This window comes from Equus przewalskii, chromosome 6, assembly GCF_037783145.1.
Source record: "Equus przewalskii isolate Varuska chromosome 6, EquPr2, whole genome shotgun sequence".
NCBI lineage: Eukaryota > Metazoa > Chordata > Mammalia > Perissodactyla > Equidae > Equus > Equus przewalskii.
In genome coordinates this window covers 86,320,467-86,341,321 of record NC_091836.1, presented here as the reverse complement: position 1 = coordinate 86,341,321, position 20,855 = coordinate 86,320,467, and the positions used below count along the sequence as shown (strand labels likewise).

The 20,855-nt window shown below is 44.1% G+C and overlaps 1 protein-coding gene across 44 annotated transcripts in view; it reads left to right on the top strand.

Annotated features, from left to right (window-relative positions):
• Nucleotides 1-20,855, top strand: part of SERGEF (secretion regulating guanine nucleotide exchange factor) — a 229,504-nt gene that overhangs the window by 107,068 nt on the left and 101,581 nt on the right. For 29 of the 44 annotated variants that reach the window (XR_011541223.1, XR_011541230.1, XR_011541229.1 and 26 more), the window contains one exon: nt 17,710-17,746. Coding sequence is in view for 35 of the 44 variants with exons in the window: in XM_070624439.1 (XP_070480540.1) it covers nt 17,710-17,746 (37 nt within the window). In the remaining 9 variants the exon portion in view is untranslated. The remainder of the gene's footprint in view (nt 1-17,709; nt 17,747-20,855) is intronic. The other 15 variants (XR_011541221.1, XR_011541224.1, XM_070624436.1 and 12 more) reach the window with 1 other exon arrangement.

Sequence of the window (20,855 nt, the reverse complement as noted above, 5' to 3'; positions counted from 1 at the left end):
CCAGCCACAGTGAGGTGTTTGTGCCTCTTCCCTGGACCACTACAGCAGCCTCTTAGTCATCTCCTGGTCCTTCGTCCTTCGTCCATCATGCAGAGGTAGACTCTAAACACTGCTACACTTTTGAGTTTTAAAACCTCCTGAAGCTATCAAACCAAACTTTCCAGCTCTTTCATAGTCTATCCCTCCCTCCCCAGAATGAGTTGTTCATGCCAATCAGACTGGGCTACTCATGTCTCCTACATATTTAGTGATTCTTTGCTCATTTTTTCCATGAAATGAAAAAATATAATAACATTTCTTTGCAAACTATAAAGCATGTGAGGTTTTGTTTGATCAACAAGTACTCTGCTGTGTGAAAGGGAAGAATGGGGTTTTGGATTTGGTGACACTACCTACTGTATGCTGATAATTTACATATATTATCTTATTTAACCTTCTTGATAGTCCCATGAGTTAGATTGAGTTATGTTCATATTGCAGATGTGGAAACTGAGGCCCTAAGAAAAAAGCACGTTCTCTTCTGCTACACTGTGGACCTGGTGCTAGGGGTAGAGTGGTGGGTAGGAACTAAAAAATGTCGAGGCTGGCAGGAGGGATAGGGCGTGCACATAAACAGCTGTCATGGAGGAAAATGTCCATTGTCCTGAGAATTGTAGATATGGTGCTATGGAAATTCTGAGGATGGTGAAATTTCTTCTAGCTGGGGGATTAGAGAAGACTTCATAGAGAAGGTAGATTTCCACTGAGTGTGAAGGATGGGCAGTATTTTGACAGAAGGAACTAGGAGGCCAGAACAGGAAAAGAGGGACTAGCATAGACAGGCACAGAGAAGGAAATGGGCTTGGTATCACCAGAGATCATCAGTGAGTTGTCCAGTTGGTTGGAACACAGGGTTCTTGTGGAGGAGGACATAGTGGAATATAAGGCTGCAAAGGTGAGCTGTAGCCTGTTCATAGATGGACTTAAATGTCTGGTTAAAAGATTCATGGTCTGTTCTGTAAGCACAGAGGAGCCGTTAACAGGTTTTGAGCAGGGGTGTTGCTAGACACAGCTGAGATTTAGAAAGGTTACCTTGGGCACCCAATGAATTGGAGAGAAGGGGAAACACCAGAGAGAGGAAATAGTTAGATGCTATTGCAATTGTCCAGTACAGATGTTCTGAGGGCCTGAAATAGCATAGTGGCAATGAGGATGGAGAAGAGAGGCAACAAGAGAGCAGAACCAGGGAGGCTGAATTACAGAACTTGGTGACTGGTTGGACTTGGGGAAAGAGAGGAGGGCTCAGATGATTCCGGGTTAACTGAGAGAATGGTGATGGCAGCACCTGAGAGAAGGAGGAGGGTCAGAAGGGAAAACAGATTTGGGGGTGGGAAAGAGTAGGGTGGTGTAGATGGTTTGTTCTGTTTTGTGCAGGTGGAATTTTAGGTGCTGGTGAATTGCCCCTTTCACATCTGTACTCAATGCTCTCTACCACTACTGCCACCATTCCTGATCCCCTCTGTCCTTCTCTTTATTAAGCAGACTTTTGGCTGCCTTTTATAGTTCAGCTGAGTGAAGCCCTCAAGAGAACCTTGTTTATGTTTGAATTTCTGATGTATCCTCCTTTCCACTCAGTTTTTCCTGAGTCCTATCTCCCCAGCATGTGCCCCATACACATACTTATACCTGGTATGTGTGGGATGAGCACCTGGTGATTATCATCAATGTGATCACAACAGTAGTTCATGTTTGCATGAATGTTCATAGTTGACAAAGCACTTAGAATGGTCATTTCCCTGCCACTCCTCCCAGGAGGGTCACTGAACCATTGACTCAACAAGCTGAGGAGGTTATTAGGGAATAAATGGTAGATTTTAGTTTAATAATAAATACAGTTGAAGACAGCACATATCAGGAAAGTTAGGATGATTTTTAGCTACTATAAGAAGGTAGACTCTGTTAGAAACAGTGGTCAAATTTAAAAATATATTCCAGGTGATCTCAAGACTGAGACTGATGTTTTATGTGTATTAAGAATAAAGACTTAGCATTGTACTTAGCAAATAGCTCCTACCTCCAGAAGTGTTGGATTATATTATTACTGGTGGAAATTTTGAAACTGTAAAAGGAAAAAAACCATTTTTTCGGATAGGATCAATATTTTGATTAATATGGAAATATATACAATGCTTTTAAAGTACCCTTTAGAGGTCTAAAATGACTGTTAGTTGATGAATATAAAAATGTTTTGTTTGCTCATAAAATTATCACAGCTGACACATTTAGAGAGAATTAAATTTAGAAAATTTTAGAAGGCTGTTTTACTCTTCTAGTTTTTTTTAATGAAAGATAAGAGAGGTCTTGGGGAAATAAGATTGCTTCCCCCCACCTCTCAACAACTTCCCACTTCGCCTTTTGTTTCTCTGGGCCGTTGGATCGCCAATGGACAAAGGGGCAAGCAAGTGTCTACTCCAGCATATAAGTGTCTAGTCTGTCCAAGGTGCTGAATACAGGTAATTGAATTCAATCCTCACAATAGTCCTGTGAAGTTATTGCTGTAATTCTTGCCGTGCACCTGAGGAAATTGAGGCTTAGGAAGTCTTAGTGACTTGGCCAAGTTCACAGAACGAATAGGTGATAGGACCAGAAGTTAAACTCTCACCTGGACTCTTGCAGTAGCTCCTTGACAGTCTGTGATTATCTCAAGCTCCAGCTCTCTTCCCCGTGCCATGCAGCCTTCCTGCTGCACGTGGCAGGGGGTGACAGCTTATGTTTACAGCTTCACATTGGAGCTGCTAGAACAAGTAATTCATTCAAAAATATTTGACTTCTGTTTTGCTTTAAGGCAGGGCCAAATTCTTGAGTACCTCAGTCACCATAGCTGCCTGTTACTTATTTAAAATACTTTAAAAAGTAGTGTTAAATTATTGTGAATACTCAACCCTCCCAGTATGGCCTTTCCATAAATAGGACATATTGTTAAAAAGAGTTTGACAAGAGAAATCTACGTAGCATAGCTTTTTGAAATTTTCCTACTCCCCTTTGGAATGTGTGTTAGGGTTTCAAATTATGCTTTTGATAGAACGTTTACTCATATTAGGGGCTAATGGGGCCCTGAGTCTTGTTGGAGTGGCAGAGAAAGAGGTGAATGTGCAGTGGTGTGTTTTCTGAGTGGGCCTCCCCAGCTCCAGTGCTCGGTTGAGGGCACAGGTGGAGGCAGAATAGTAAGGCAGGAAGGGGATGGGCCACTCAACATACCGCCCAACCCAGCCTTTCTATCACTATAAATTAGATTTGTTTTTCCTGGAGTTTAATATTTCTGGCATCATGCACTATGTACTTTTTTTGTGTCTGGCTTCTTTCATTCGGCACAATGTTTTTGAGATTCATCTGTGTTGTTACATGTATCAGTAGACTGTACCTTTTTAATTGATGAGCAGTATTCCATTATACGGTTGTACCACAGTTTGTTTATCTGTTTATCCATTGTATTAGTTTTCTCTTGCAGCCTAACATTCCCATAAACTTAGTGGCTTAAAACACCATCTCTTTCTTAGCTCCTAGTTCTATAGGTCAGAAGACTGGGTGGGCTCAGCTGGGTTTCCTACTTAGGATTTCACAAAGCCAAAATCAAGATGTCAGATGGGCTGGATTCTTATCTGGAGACTGTAGAGAAGAATCTGCTTCTAAGCTCATTCAGCTTGTTGGCAGTTGCTTGTGGTTATAGGACTGAGGTCCCCTTTCATTGCTGGTGGTTGGCCCGAAGTTGCTCTCAGCAGTTAAATGCTGTTCTCCAGTCTTCACCCATGGCGCCTCCATCTTTAAAACAAGTAGTGTTGCCTCAGATCTCTCTTGTGCTTTGATTCTTTCTGAATTGTCCTTCTACCATCGGCCAAAGAAAACTCTGCTTCTGAAGGGTTCCTAAGATTAGTTAGGCCCGTCTAGAGATAACCTTTCCATTTTTGACAGACTTTCATTTTATAATGGTCTTTCTGATATTAAGCTGTACTTTGTCATTTTGAGCATTTCCAGCCATTGATCCGCATTCTGCCATCTCCTTCTGCAACTTGATTCCTCTTCTCTCTGTCTTGTGGCCCTTGTACCATTCAGGTTTTCTCTTCTCCAGATAGAAAACACTCATTTTTTCCCGCTTTATTTTTGACGTGACATGTTGTAGGATACCATTAAATGTACTCTCTGGAATCATACATAATTAGATTTAAATTCAGCTGTGCCACCTGCTAACTGTGGTATTGGACAAGTTAACTTCTCTGAGCCTTGGTTTCCTTATCTTTGTATCACTTATAGGATTAATTCACAGATGAAGTGAGCTAATGCATACAAAGCTCTTAAGTACCTTCCCTGTCACATTGTATACATCCAATATGTTAGCCACTATTGTTATTGCAGTGTTGCTATTCTTTCCCCATTTCGTTCTTTTTCTTCTCGATGTGATCTGTTTTGTCAACGACCCTAATAAAATGTACTGCCCGAATTATACAAGTGCTTTCAAGAAGTTTGTGGTCCTTTTATTCAGTAATTCTACTTTAGAAAATTTATCCCAAGGAAATAATCAGAGATGTAGGCAAAGATTTTTGTTGAAGAGTGTTCATCACAACACAATTTATAATGGCAAAATATTGAAAGCAATCTAGGTACCAAAAAGTAGGGAAATAATGAAATTAGGGCATATTCCTATGATACTATAAAGCCATAAAAATCACATTTTCAATGAAAGTAATGACACAGGGAACATAACATTATGTTAAGTGCAAAAGTCGTGATTGAAAACGGAGTATATAGCATGACCCCAACTGTGTTTCTGAAATTATGTATGTTTTATTCACATTTGATAGGGAAAAGGAAGGAAATATACTATGTGTTAACAGTAGGCAGTGGGATTATAGGTGTTTTTTATTTTCCTTGTTATATTTTTTTGCAATAATTGTATCTTTTATCATTTGAAAAAGATAAACTTTGTTTAAACATTGTTTTGTACGTGGAGCCCAGAATAGTACCTGATAATCCACAGCTTTGTCTTGAACCAGAAAACTTGCAGAGTCACATCAGTAGATCAAGAAGTTACCTCTGCTGATCACTCAGCCAGGAACCTGACTAGAGGCAGTGTGATGCCAGCAGGCGGCCCCTGGGGCTGGGACAGCAGCACTTGGTAGACTGTTGACCTGTGGGGCTATGCCTAGGAAGGAACTCTGTCAGGCTGGCGCACATGGCACCGGTCAGTTGCAGCAGATACAGTTGTCATTCTTAGTGCTGTGTTCATTGTTACACTGCACACCACGCTTGTTATTAGAAGCTTTGATCTCTCTGTCACATCTTATCTGCATTCTTGACTTTTTAATCTCAGAAAGAATAAAGTCTTAGGTTCTAGCCCTCTAGATTTTGTTTTGTTTTGTTCTAATTCAAAAAGTAAAAGTGATCCTTAGTGTGAGGGGCTCCAGAGTACCGGAGGGCCTGTTGGTCAGGGGCCATGTTCAGGTACTCCTGCCCCAGGCCTGGCAGTGGCCAGCCAAGCTCTGCTGTTGTAGCTACAGCAAAGGCAAAGATTCTTGGGCCTTGAACACAAGTGGCTCAAAGTCAGCCCATCAGCTTGTTGTTGTTGTTATAGTTGTTGGGGATAGAATTGAGTTATGAGGGGGCTGTGCAGTCTCCTAAACACTAAGGGTCCACTTTCTAACTGTTCCCAGCCTAGGGCATCACCCCACAGCTTTTCCTCAGGCCTTGTGGGATCCACCCATCATGTCTTGGGAGGCCAGTCTGTTTATCCACTGACTCAAATTCCAAACATCCAAAGGATGATCTAGTCTCCGAATTCAACCATTACTTACAGAGCTCAAAGCATTTACAAGTCCCTGGTAAGGAGCTGAGGGAATTCAGAGATAAATTCAGTGTCATTCACCTAGCATTTCCTGAGTACCTACTCTGTGTCAGGCTCTGAGCCAAGAGCTCTGGGAGGTACACACATGAGTGACTTCAACAAACATCTGATTAAGACCTACTATGTGCAAGGCACTGAGGAAGGAGGTTAATGAGACAGTCCTCATGCTTAAGAAAGTTGTAATCTGTATAATCTGGGAAGAGACAGACATGAGAACACTTAATAATAAGTGGAATAAGTGCTATTTCTATAGCAGGGCCCAGAGGAGGGAGCAATTACTTCTGAAGTGGCCTGCCACTTACTAGCTGTGTGCTTTTAGTTAAGGCATTTAACCACTCTATTCCTCAGTTCATCTATTAAATGAACATATAATGAGTTAATTCACATCAAGTGCCTAGAATCATTCTAGAGATTTAGTAGTCAATAAATGTCTGCAGTCCTTTTCCTTCTCCTCTTCTCCACTCTCCCTCCCTCCCAAGGATGAGTGAAGGTTACTCTGAACCGAGGGGACACCATGAGCCAGGCAAGATGAGGAGTGGGGTGGTGGGATGCTGTATAGGGGTCCAATGAGGCTGGAATGCAAGTATTTGTGGATAATTCTACTAGGGAAGGAAGAGAACCACACTAGGTCCAGACCATGGAGAATCTTCGATACCAGACAAAGGAGTGTGGGCTTGGGCAACAGGGAACAAAATAATCCACGTGTACTTTAGGAAGAGCATTGTGGCAGAGCAGGAGAAACTGGGGAGGAGAGGGACACTGAGGAAGCCGCTGCAGAATTCCAGGCAAGAACTAAAGCCAGAACTAAGACTCAGACCATTTCTCTGACTCCGTCACTGTGGCGGAGGCTGAAGAAGAGATTTAGTTCTCTCTTTTGTAGGCCTGTAGGTTCCTGGCTGAAGGAACATTGGTTTGAGTGGCAGTTTGTTCCATGGAGCCCATAAGTTTTAATATTCAGAGATTATGTTTAGTCTTCTGACCTCAAGGCTGGTGCACCCATACCTCCCTGCCGCTTAGCTGCACACATTGCCTTGTGCATGAATTGAGCATACACACCTGACTTTCTGCACATGGACACGGGTGGCTTGCACAGAGCTGGGCTGCTGTGGAAGCTGCTGAAATCTGAAATAGCCTCATTGCAGGGAAGCCTTTATGAGGAGAGGCCCAGCATTTAAAATCACAACGATGAAAATTACCTTATTATTGGTCTCATATAAAGACATTTTCCAGAGGCCTAATATTATAAAAAGAGTTGGAATATCAAGGGAGATGAAATAATGTTTATTGAATGACTTCAGAGAACAGGAGCTGTGTTGGCTTCTTTGGCATACTTGATCTCACTGAATCTTCACAAACCTGTGAGGCAAGTATTACTACACCCATTTTACAATGAAGAAACAAAGGCTCAGAAAGGGTAGTCCTCAAGCCCAAGGTCAGAGGACTTAACAAATGTCAGACTTTGGACCAGGCTCTTAATCTCTGTGAGCCTCAAGTTTCTCATCTGTCTTCAATACATTTACTTATTTGCTCAGTTCCCCTGTTTGAAACCAATCCAGGGCACTCCAGTCCTGCTGGCTACCTTCCTCGCACAGGATCCGATTCCCCAACAGGGCCACACTGTCCAGCTCTGATCCCCCACTGGGCTGTTGCTGCCCCTGCTTAGCCACTTTCTTCCTGTGGGCTCCCACCCTCCACTCCCCTGCTTGGCCACCTTCCTCACTTAGGCTTTTGGACTGAATTCCTCAGGAAGGCAGGCAGGCTGTACTTTTTACTTTGTAAAGCTTTTTTTCTTTTTTGTTTGTTTTGGTTGAAATAGAACTTAAATACAGTAAAATGTGCAAATCTTACGTTCAACTCAGTGAGTTTTTATATTTGTATACAACTATGTAATCCCAAATTAAGCACCCCAGCAAGCAAGCCTCCCTCATGTGTCTCCTCAAATGTACCCCCCAACAGATAACCACTACTCTACACTTTCACCTCAGATTGGCTTTGCTTGTTTAAATTTGTTTTTTTTTTATTTTGAAATAATTTGAAATGTATGGAAGAGCTGCAAGAATGATATAAAGACCTCTCCAAATCCTTTACCCAGGCACAGCATGTGTTCACATTTACCACATTTGTGTACACTTGTGCCTTCTTTCTTTCTGAAAATTTAACGTTGGTAGAATACTGTTATCTAATCTACAGAGCATCTGCATATTCCTCCACTTGACTCAATGATATCTTTTATGGCAGTTGTTCACTTTGATCGAGGATCCAATCCAGGATCGTATGTTGCATTTAGTTGTCATGTCTTTTTGCTTCCTTTGATCTGGAGTAGCTTTTCTTTATCTTTTATGACATTGATATTTCTTAAGTGTACAGGACAGTTATTTTATATAACAGCCCTCAATTTGGTTTTATCTGATTTCTCCTCATGATTAGATTCACTTAGGCACTTTTGGCAGGAATACTAAATAAGTGATTTTGTATTTTTAATGCTGCGCACGAAGAGCACCTGATGTCAGTTTGTTCCATTATTAGTGATGTAACTTAGATCACTTGGGTAAGGTGGCATCTCCCTGCTTTCTCTGCTGTAAAGTTACCATTTCTTCTTTGTAATTAAGAAGTAATCTGTGAATAGATACTTTCAGAATGTGTAAATGTCCTGTTCCTCTTCAGATTTTTGCCCAGTAGTTTTAACATCCATTAATGATTCTTGCTTGCAATAACTATTACTACTGCAAAATTATTTTCTTGCCCAATTATTCCTTTTATGTTTATTATTTTTGACATCGTACTATAAGAGCTTTCCCTGCTCCCCTATTTTTTATTATTCAGTGTGTATTTATGATATTTTATTTTATTCAATGAGTTATAATCTACTACTGTCATTATTCTTTTGATGCTCAAATTCTTCATGAGTTAGCCAATGGGAGACCCTTCAGGTCGGCTCCTGTATCCTTTTGACACGTCCTTGTCATTCTTTGATTACACTTCCTGGTGCAGATAGATGTTCCAGGCTCAAATTGTTCTTTCCTCATCACAACCCGGGAATCAGCCATTTCTCCAAAGAGCTCTTATTCCTCTTAGTAGAATAGTATTTAAAGGCCAAGATTGGTGGGGCTGGCCCCGTGGCCGAGTGGTTAAGTTCGCGCGCTCCGCTGCAGGCGACCCAGTGTTTCGTTGGTTTGAATCCTGGGCGCGGACATGGCACTGCTCATCAAAACCACGCTGAGGCAGCGTCCCACATACCACAACTAGAAGGACCCACAACAAAGAATATACAACTACGTAGTGGGGGCTTTGGGGAGAAAAAATAAAATAAAATAAAAAATCTTTAAAGGCCAAGATTGGTATATCAAGTGAATTCATTGCTGCTGGGGTATCATTGCTTCTATGCAATTTCATATTGGTTTAACTCAATTTATGTGTGTGTGTGTGTATGTATGTATAAAACTGTGAGTTCACACTGATGCCTCTAATTCTAATCCAGCGTCCATAGGGTTCCTCATTGCCATCCCTCATTCCATATTTGTGTTTCCTTCATCTGCAGTGAAAACTCTGGCTCCCAGCAACATTAATATATTTTCTCATTTTCACAGTCCTACAACACACAAAACACTTTCAGAGTTGATACATGCACACTACTATGAAAAAAAAAATCTGCTAAGTAGAGTTAGAGATTTATTTACAGCTCTGTTTGTTCTTAAACATAAGTTATTTAGTGAAAGTACTGTGTTTAAAAGTTACTAGGATTGGTTCTTTTTTTCCCCCTTTAGAGCAGTTATGTTATTTATTTGAAATAAGTTTTGCCTGTTTTTGAGCTTCGTGTAAATAGAGTCATGCAATATTTGCTCTTCTGTGTCTGATTTCTTCTGTTCACCTTTATTCTTGAAGATTTATCCATGTTGTGAATAACAGTAGGGTTTTTCTTTCCCCATTGTTATAAAGTATTCTGAGTATACCACACTTAATCCACTCTAATAATGATGAATATTTGGGTAATTTTATATTTTTATTTATTATGACTAAAGCTGCTATGAACATTTTTGAACACATGTTTTGATGGAAGTAAGGTATCATTTATTTTGGGGACTTGGGTCTCGTGGCATATATGTGTATATATGTATATGTGTACGTGTGTGTGTGTGTGTGTGTATGTATGTTTAGCTTTACTAGATACTGCCAAACAGTTTTTCAAGGGAGTTATTGAATTTTCTTTCCTGCCAGCAATGTAAGAGAGTCCCAGTTATTCCACATCCTCACCAGCACTTCGTATTGGCCGTCTTTTTTCATTGCAGCCTTTCTTGGCTATTAGGGCAAGGGTTAAATTTTTTTGAGAAGCATGCGGTAGGATGTTTGGCTGGCCTGAATCTATTAATTGCCTGTCTTTGAGTCTGGATGTGCAGCTCACCTGGTTCCACCTGTTCTCAGGGGTATAAGTAACTTAATGGTGTGCCTGTACTGAAATCCAGACGCATTGCTGTGGTAGGCGCTTTTAGTCTGCAAGCATCAGAGAGACTCTCGAGTTACTTTCCTATTGAAAGAAGGGCATGAGTAAGGGAAACGGGTGAAGCAAATGCCTCATAAAAGAACAACTGGAAGGTCATTTAGAACACAAGGCACTCAAACACCAAGACCTTCTTGAGCCCTCAGCAGTAAGTCTAGAACTCTCACGTCCTAGTGACTTAGCTGCTCTTCTCTCTTGTGACTGTTCCTGTTGCTTCTGACTCTTCTGCCTGTAGCTCCTCCTTATATTAACCTTTCTTGTGTCTGTGTCTTCCAGCTACTGCTCCAGCTACGGACTATACCAGAGAACTCACTCCCTACAACCCTTTTCAGGCAGAATTTTCACATTAAGCCACCTCATAGGCTGTGGCCAGTCTGTGCAGTAGACCACTTTGGGACAAGTGTCCATCCATAGTCCAATTAGGTGTGGCCACAGGAAGCAGGAGCACATAGTATCAACATGGCAGTTTAAGAGAAAGGAATTCTCTTAGAAGGGCACTATGGGAAAAGCACGCATATTAAGTGCCTGACTAGTTTCATTGTATGTTATATCCTAATTGTTGTATATACTATATTCTAATTCAGTAGACATTTCTCAAGCCCTCTCCTTATGTGCCAATAGAATAACTGTGTTGCAAAAGGAAATGAACATAATGAACCTATGCCAGTCCTGATGCTTATAGTTTCCTTTTATATGTTCCCAAATTATATGTTTTATATGTTTTGGAAATGTATCTGCAGAACAGGGTCAAGCTCAAAGAGAATTTTATTCTATAGATGTTGGTGTGGGGGGTGCTGACAAAAGAGTTTGGGACGTATGAGATATGCCTGTTGTTATTAGCCCATTTTAAAGATGAGGGAGCTGAAGGTCAGAGAGGCCCAAAGTCACATGACCAGGAAGTGGCACGGCCAGGACTCAAACCTAGGTCCTCTGGTTCCATAACCAGAGCTCTTTCGACTACATCACATTGACTGGGGTGACGTGCCCTACACCCATGCCCAAGTTATTAACAGTACAAAGAAGACTCGATAAAAGCAAACTGTAGCCGAAACAAGTGGTAGGATTGGAGAGACAGCAGATCTCCTTGGGGTTAAGATGATCTGGGAGGTTCCTCAAGGCAGTGGGTTTTGAACTGGGCCTTGTAGGGTTGGTAGATTTTAGAATGGTATGGAGAAAGGAAAATTGTGCCAATAAAGGTACAAAAATGGGGAAACAGATTTTCCAGGGACAGAGAAGGGACTCGTGTTGCTGGCTTTGTGGGTTTAGGTAGGAAAAGAGTGAGAGATCAAGTGTGGTAGGAGGTTAGGAGGCTTTGAGACTATGACAACTTAATTCTTTTTTTAAAAAAGCAGATCATGACATGATGGAGAGAAGAAAGCTTGAAGTCGTTTAGGTGACCCTTAAAGGAGTCCAGGCTGGAGTGAAAAGGACTGAACCTAAGATGGTAGCAGCTGGAAATCAAGACATAGATATGAGAGTCTTTGAGAAGGCAGAATTAACAGGATGGAGACAGAGTAGGAGGGAGATAAAGAGTCAGTAGAGATCTGTCTGTCACTTGAGAGTTTGAGCATTAGTGACTGAGGCAGTCTGGTCCCAGTGTCGGAAGAGGAGGGGCAGTATATGCAGTGGTTAAGCTTACAGGCTTTCCGTCAAGGCCTGCCTGGGTGTATAGCCCAGTCTGACCTGGGACTACTGATTTAACTCCTCTAATGTGTTTGCTGACCTGTTGAGTTGGGTGACAGATTCCCACTTCTCAGAGTAGCTGTGAGCATGCGAGGCTTTGCAGGTAAAGTGAAATTCTATAATGTCACATGGCTGGCGTGCAGGCACTTACCAAATTTTAGCTCTCTTCCTCCCCACCCCAGCCTCTCCATTTGAGGAGATAGTTGAACCTAGTTTAAGGCTCATTTTCTGAGGTATATAATGTTCTTTGACAAAAAGGTATTGGCTTTACAATGGAGAATGGGTTCTTCCACCCTGGACTTTGACGTGGAGGACAAATGGAGCCTCTGGGCCTGGAGGTCTCACTTTTGATCTCCTTTGACACCTAGGCTTCAGTCAAAAATTCAAGCCCTCACACAGGGAGTTAAAGGTATCCTTCTAAGGCTAGCTGCTTCCAGAAGCAAGCAACTGTGCTGCCTCTCTGCACTCACCATGGGCTCCATTTGGGGCTATTTCGGAAGCTAGGGGTAAAACTCTGTTGGCTGACTGCAGTTTGCCTGTAAAACGTGCCACCCTCCCTGCCCTGCTTGTCTAAGAGGTTTGGACGTCTGGTTGTCTCCCCAGAGTTCTACACATGTGGCAACTGGGTTTGGGCAGAGTTCTAGCAAAGGCTGCCCCGAGGCGCCCATTCCCTTCCCTGTTTACCCTGGGCTGGTAGGAGCGCGCCATTCTGGAGCTGCGCCCAACAGCTTCTCCTCCTGGGGTGGCCATGCCTACCAAGGACTCTGTGAGGCCTGGAGCCCAGGCTTCAAATCCCTCCTCCTTCACAGGGACGACCGCCCAGCCCCCGGCCATCAGGTGTCTCTGAGGGAGCATGTGCCTCGTTGCCATAGTATCTGCCAGTGCCCAGGCCCATTGGCTTGGGCAGGAACCAATCAGCAGCCCTGCAGACTCTGTGCTGTGGCAGGATGGTCCCAGGGCTGCCAGCCGCTCTTGGAAGATGAGGGCGGTCCCTGGCCTGTGGTGGGACTGGCCTCAATCGGCTTCCTCTCCATGGCATCTCAGGGCTTCTTCCCCTGAGTCCTGCTCGCACCCTGCCCCACTCTGTTTTCTCGCCCTAATTTCCCCCGATTCAGAGTTGAACAGACTGGTGGACTTCCCTGTGAAGTGATAGCTTCCATGGGGAGGGCAGAGGACAAAGCTTTGTTGCCATTTTACAGCCGTTTCCCCCAAGAAAAAGCCCTGGAGCAGCTTCTTGATCTGTCCAGAAGTGGTGGCTCCTAGGCCCAGGAAGATGTCGTTTGAGCTGTGTTTAAGTACAGGGCCCTTCCGGCGTATGAGATCCCTTGATAATTGACACAGGGTTGCCAGATGTAAGGAAATGGGTGGGCAGTTTGTTTCCATCCTATATATAAAAGAAAGGATTAAACCAGTTGGGAGGACATAAAGGTTGACTCTAATGTTCAAAGAATCCTGCACCTCCACCAGCTCCAAGACACTGGGCAAGTTACCTTCCCTCTCTGAACCCCAGTTGCCTCATTTGTAAGGCTGTTATAACAAAAAAAATCTATCTCTTAGGTTTTATAAATGAAATAATACAGGCAAAGCGTTTAGCCAGGGGCCAGGTGGTAAGTGCTCACTGGGGCCAGTCAGCTGTTTTTAGAAATGGTACAGTGTACTGCTGAGAACTATAGGGTTCACAGTCAACATTTGGCAATATTTTCATGTTAATCTAATTTTGCTTACTCATTTAGTTATTCATTCATTTAACCCATTAATACATTCAGCATATATTCACTGGGCATCTACTACCAATCACTTCTTGCCGTAGCTCATGCTCATCCAGCTGTATTTCGTGGGGTCCAGCTCCCAGAGAATCCCTATGCAGCTCCCTTCATAAGAACTGATGGAGTCGAGGCTGGCAGGACGGTTGCTGGGAGATCTTGTCCCTGTGGCAGCTGGGGGTTTGGAAATTGTTTTCTGCAGCTTGGCCTCCTCAGGCTAAGATGCCTGAACAGAGCAGAGCCTTCTGGTGTTCGAGCAGCACTGAGTCAGGACAGCTTTCCACGGCCACCTCTGTTTCCCACCCCTCACCCTTGGGGAGATATACCCCTCTTCTCTTGAAGGCTCCAGCCAACAAGCTGGAACCTGCTTTCTCTGTAGTTGGACTGTATCGTCTAGCACTGGCCTCTGTAGCTGGTTCACTGTGCTTTCTGGACTAGAGTTTCTGGAACAATCCTACTGTGCTTTTGATACCCCCATAATCTCTGCTCTCCATTCCTGTAGTGCTGTTCCCTTCCTGCCCTCATTGTGCATCTCAGTGCCTGTCTCCAGTGGGGCTGGAGTGGCCACCCCATTACTCGCATTTGTTTTGGGATCATCCAACTTCTCTGGACCCCTTATCTTTGTACTCTCCCCTCCCCCCACCCCCACTTCATGCCCTGCACCTGAGCTGTGTGGCACAGACCTTACTGGGCAGGTACTCTGCTAGATGTCTGAGGGCCAGAGGTGCCTAACACATGGACAGTTCATGAATAGACATCTCATATGTGATCAAGGCCATGATGCATAATGCTGTAGGAGTAGCCAGGGAGTAGCAACTGCCTCTGCCTGGAGAAGTCAGGGCTGGCTTTACCGGAAGGTGCTATCTGAGTAATCTTGAAGAATTTAGCTAGGTAGACAGTGGGAGAAAGGGAATTCCAGTCAAAGAGAATAGCATGCATAAAGGCCTGAAATCACATGATGTTCTTAGAGAGAATGTAATGTGGTGTGAATGGAAGGAACAAGGGGACTATATTATTTGGGGTTGAGGGTCCATGAGTAGCTAGGGAGGAAATGAAGCCAGAGAGGTAACCAGGGGCCTACTCATAAGGGCCTTGTGAGCCATACAATGTAATTTAGACTTTGCCCTCCCAACGCTGGCAGCCTGGGAAGGGTTTTATACGGGGGCATGACGTGGTCAGATTGTGTTTAAGAAAGGGGAGATGCGTGGCTGTGAGGAGATGGGCTTTCTCATTTGTCCTCTAGCAAATCTGTAAGGCAGATGGGATGGATACTGTTACCTACTTTTTAGACCTGAGAACACTGTTGCCCAAGAGGTTAAATACCTTGCCAAAGGTCTCAGAGCCAGAAAGCAGAGGACCTGCGACTCACCTGGCTTCTTGGCTCTGAATCTCTTTCTCCCAGGCACACTGCCATTGTTTACAGAGTCTTCTAGAAAGCTGTCTGAAGCTGGGTAGTGGGTTGATGCTGACAGGAGCAATATGAAGGAAATGGTCATTGATAGAATCTTGTTGAAAGACTGTAGAATTGGGATTTTGTGGCCTGTGGTGTTCGGTCTCCTGAGCGCTATGCCAATGCACAGACAGCAAGAAGCAGTGGGGAGCTTTGAGCTTCAAGCTCTGTAATGCCTTGACAAAATCCATCCATCACTGTCTTCCTCATTAATTCAGAGCAGCATCTGCTGCCTGGTACTGGCATTTGTCAGTGGCTTGTTGCTGTAAGCTCCTGGTCCTCAAGGTTGGTCAGCTCTGCAGGCCACAGCCCCAGGGTGAGCCCTGGCAGTCAGAGGCAGGTCCTTTTTCTGTCTGCATTTTGTAAAATGAAAGAACTTTATTTTTGAAAAACAAAGGTAACATGATCTAGCAGAACAGAACATGAGTTTGGTGATCAGGCAGACCTGGGTTTTCATTGTGCTGCTGCCACGTAGCTATCTGTGAAAGTTATTCAACTTGTATGAGCCTCGGTTTCCTTATCTCTACAATCAGCAAAGGCAAACCTACCTGAAAAAATTATTGTGATGACTAGAATGTGAGAATGTCTAAAGTGGCTTGGCATGGCGCCTGGCACCTATGAGTCCTCAGTGCATGGTGGCTTTAATTCCTGTTCCTATTAATGCCACGACCACCACTACTGCTGCCACCATAGTTAAAGAATATTTGAAAAATAGAGAATAGAAGAAAAAATATCTTATGCTGTATGTATGGCCCTGGGTGAGGCATGGTGGGACTCAGATAAATCAGATACAGAGCCTGCCTCAAAGGAGCTCAGAGACTAGACAACCTAGAAATACTTACTGGGTTAGAATATGCAGGTGCTTCTTTGCCAGACACTGTCAGGTGGTCTACCGAAGTGTAGGTGGTCTTCCCTGTGGAGTCTGGGACCTGGGAAACACCACTTTTACAAAGGAAAAATCCTCGGAAGCCTTGCTGCCCCTTCTCACCTGCATGTGTGTTAAACTGGCCTCCAGTGCTCAAATGCTTTCTGAGCCTGTTACCTCGACTGTCAGGGGCCTGTGCTGATCACCTTTGAATATCACTTCTGGGAAAGAGTGAGGCGCTGTAGCATCAAGGAAGGAGTTGTGTGAGAATGAGAGTGCCTCTAATCTTAGTTTTGACACACCAAGGCAAATTACTTCCTCTTCCCAAGCCTCAGTTTTTCTCCTCGTGATGTGCAAAGATTGGACCAGGTGATCTTCAGGGCCTCTCAGCACTGACATTCCAGGAGTACCTGAAGTCTTCCTCTTCCAGGAGCTGAAGTGAGCATCCTGTTAAGGGTCACAGGATGCTTCTCCTCAGTCTAGAGGCCCTTTTAATTAGTGCCTGGGGAACCGTTTACACTTTCATGTTCCCAGTCACTTCCTCTTGGTAGCAGCTGGGACGTGCCGAGACTGAAAGGCAAGAAGTGTCTCTGACTGGGTGGAAACACTGGGTTCAGAGCCCCAAATGGTTGTCTTCTATGTATTAGGTCTTCATTCTTCTATGTACTTTGTTCTTTCATTCTCTCTTTCATTTAGCAGATGTTAACTGAGTCCTAGGCCTTGTACAATCCATCTGTGCAATCCAGAGATGAACAAGACTCAGCCCTGTTCTCAAGACACGTGCAGTCTAGTGGGAAGACAGAAAAATGTAAAAGGCAACATGATAGTTGCTGTATTGGGGGGGGGTGTAAATTGTGTAGGGAAAGGAGTGCTTGAGTCTGCCTAGAAGCAAGAGCAAAGCAATATCAGGGGACACTTTGAGATTTTAAGGATGAGTACAAGTTTTCTAGGTAGGCAGTCAAGGAGAGGGCATTCTAGCAGAGGAACAGCCTGTGCAAATGCCCAGAGGTGTGAGAGAATGTGTCGTGTTCAGAGAACTGCAGATAGTTTGTGTGGCTGGAAGGTGAAAGGGAGAGTGAGCAGATGCAGAAAAGTCAAGCATTTCTCCTCAGACAAGTCTGTTTCCATTGAATTATTTGTTCAGTTTATCAGTCCGGATGAGAGTGATGGTCTTCTTAGTTCAGTTTTCAAAAACTATCTTTTGTGTTGCATTATATTTCCATAGATTTCCATTATAGTTTTTTATGATAGCACATGCTCATTATAGAAAGTTTGAAAAATAGAAAAAAGAAGAAGGAAGCAAAGATTTTTAAAAATCACTGATGGTCTCACTTCCTAAAGACAAATACTTTAACATCTTGATGTGTTTCTACTGAGTGTTTTCTTCACTCTTTATGTAGTTGTGAGTGTAATGTAATTGTAGTCTTAACTTTTGTATATGGTGCCCTCTTCTTCTTCCTCAAATTTGCTAAAAATGGATGTTAGTGTCATTGAAAAACAACTATGACCATAAAATATACTGGCTTAAATATCTATACATTTTCCTTCTCAAATATAACTTTTTTTTTCTTTTTGCAGGTCTCTTGTGGCTCAGAGCATAATCTGGCAGTGATTGGTAAGTAATTAGTGTCCTGATAACCTTGTTTGTTCTGAAACTCATGTGGCAGAATTGGAGAAGACTCTTGGTTAACCAAAGGCCAGGGTGCGTGTGTGTGTGTTGGGGGAGATTCTGGGAAATGGAAGTTCTTGGCTGGCCAAGGCTTTACTAGAAGTCCGCTTTCCAAAAATGCCAGTCCACATCATGGAGCATCTTTGTAAGGTGCCTGAACTGGCCTTCCTGCCTCAAGAAGTGGCATTTGAGGATATTAAAGATCTTACAGGCTGGGAGCATCACGTGTAGGAAGCCAGACATAAAAGGGGAAGAGGGTGGGTCTGCTCCTAGTCCTTTGAATAAATCCCTTACGCCAAGTTCTTTGCTCTTGGTTGGCTCTTTCTTTGGAAATATGGGGCTCTGCTCACTGCCTTGTATTTCATGGTACTCAGGAACTCCCAGTTGAAGCCAAGCCTTTGATTAATTGAGGTTACCTGTTAGTTGACTCTGGATAACCAAGGTTCACTGTCTTTATAATCAGGCCTATGAGTACTTGCTTCGAGAAACCTTCTCATTACTTCCACAGGTAGACTCATCTCCATCTCACAGTCCATTGAAGAGACAACAAGTAGGACCTGACAACCTGAGTTTAGTACAGGCTTCCACTTCCCAGCTGTGTGCACTTGGACACGGTGCTTAGCCCCTTGGTGCCTCGTTTCCTCATCTGTAAAATGGGGAGGGCAGTAGCGCCCACCTCCCAGGCTTGGTGTGAGGCTTAGAGGCGTTAGTGCACGTGGAGCACCGAGAACAGTACTTAGCTCCTAGTAAGAGGTTTAGAGGCGTTAGTTTTTATTATCTGATATCATTAGTTCAAATAATTGCCCTCCTCTGGTGTTAAAACAGAAAACCGGGGTTCCCTCCCACTCTGATATGTTAGGACTCTGTTACGAGCCCATTTCTACCTGTCAGGTGTCGGTGATTTCTCTTCCTGCTGCTTCTCTCCCAGCCTCTCACTCTCAGTTTCTGAAGGGCAAGGGCTCTATGTATTCCTTTTGTTTCCTGCCTGTTTGCAGCACCCAGAGCTGCCTGGCACTCAGTAGAGACTCAAGCATGGTTTTCTGAATTGAGCTAGACTGGCTGTCCTGCCTGGGGTGGCAGCAGTTTGAAGCACCACTTTGCAGGCCCGAATGTGATATGCAAGGAGGCAGAACCAAGGACAGCAGAGGAGGTAGGCTGCCAGCCAGCAGAGGGGGTGGGGAGGAAAAGGGGCCGGAGTCAGAGAAGGAGGGAGAAAATGTAACAGCAAAGCTGCATGCTTTGCAACAGTTCTAGATACTTTATACCGGAACTGCTCAAGCCTGGGTGTAATTAAGACAAGCTAATCAAAGAATCAGAGGTGGTGCCTAGGATGTTGCTGCTGTTGCTGTCACTGGGCTGGGAGAGAGCTTGGCTCCCTCTGAGATCAGCACAAACCAAAAGATTGCAGGAATCTAAATACATGAAAGAACAAAATCCAGATGAAGGAGGGGGCCAGAGCTAGCAGGCTGGCAGGCTGAGCTAACAGAGGCAGCCTAGGGCTGTAGAAAGAGAGACTGCAGGCAGATGGCCTTGGTTCAAACTGGCTCCATCTCTGTGTGAGCTTCCATTCTTGCCCTTGTCTTTGTAGTGGGGATAATTCCACCTTGCAGGATTATTATTGTGAGGATTATGAGATTGTGAGATAATGTATGTGAAATACGTGGGATACAGGAGTGTGTGGAAAAAAAAAAATATATATATATATATGTATATTTATAATTCTGTTTGTTTCTCGTTTCTCTTGGTCAGGGTGGGGAGGGAGAGAATCACTTGTCAGGGTAACTGTTCTAGCAAAGTAATTATTAGTTGGGAGAGGAAATGATAATGTTCTGGAAAGGTGTGTCCAGTGTCACCCAGTGAGGAGAACATCAGAAGCAGTGGGAGAGCAGGGCATGCTGGTCAACTCCTTGAGGGCAGGCCTGTCATTTCCCATTTTGTCCGTAGTGCCTGGGCCCTGGCTCACAGTCTGCTGAATGAATGGTTCCAGAGTCAGGAGTGGTGGGCCCCGTCAGAGGGCTCTGGACATGTCTGCCTGCCTGCGTGTGAGCTGGGAGCAGAGGCTCCCACTCCTGGAGAAGGGGGCCCTCAGTGGGTGCCCTGCAGGGTGCAAGCTGTGCAACAGGAAGCAACAAGAAGCCTCCTGTTAGCTCTGGCAGGAGGCCAGCAGGAGGGAGACAAGCTGGAGGAGGAGAGTTCCAACCAGCTTAACGCCTGCTTCCCACAGCCAGTTCCTCCCGCAACCCTTCCCCATTGCCCACTTTCAGTGGGGTTCCCTGCCTTCACTCTCCTTGCCCAAGAACCAGCCCCTCAGTGCCTGGTGCTGGGTCCCACACATGATAGGCATGAAATAGTTATAAAATACACTAGAATAGAATATAAAGAAGCCAAACTTTGCTCAAGAGTAGAAGCAGCCTTAATGTGTAATGAATGTGCAACAGACAAATCATACTGGAAGGGTAGGTGGAAAAGAGATGGGTGGAAGGACATCATTCAGGACCTGCTCTGTCTTAGGATGGACACAGCTCCACAAAGTATATTTGTACCCACTTTATAGAGAAGACGACTGAGACTCCGAGGTTAAACAGGTTGCTCAGGGATACGTAGCAGTAAATGGTAGAGCTGTCTGCCTGACATCCAAGACTGCTCCTTCGACCCTCTCATATCCTAGGGGCCCAAGGCAGGATGGGTAGTGGTTAACAAGAGCACAGGCCCTGGGGTCAGATGGCCCGGATTCAAGTCCTGGTTTCTCCACGTAGCAGCTGTATAACCTTCTATAAGTGGCAAACCTTTCTGTATCTTGATCGCCTCATCTGGAATGTCATATTATTGACTTCATAGGGTTGTTATATAAAGTCCTAACAGTGCCTGGCACAGAAGAAAAGGTTCAATAAGTGTTAGCTGGTATTATTATTATGTATAAAAAGATTCAAGGAAGGAACGAATTGTTAGGTAACTGTAAGAAGTCCTGAGGCTCAGAGTGAGAATCTCAGAAGCTGAGAAGGAAGTCTTCCCCACCCAAGATGTCAGGGTCCAGGGCAGGATGTCAGCATAGATG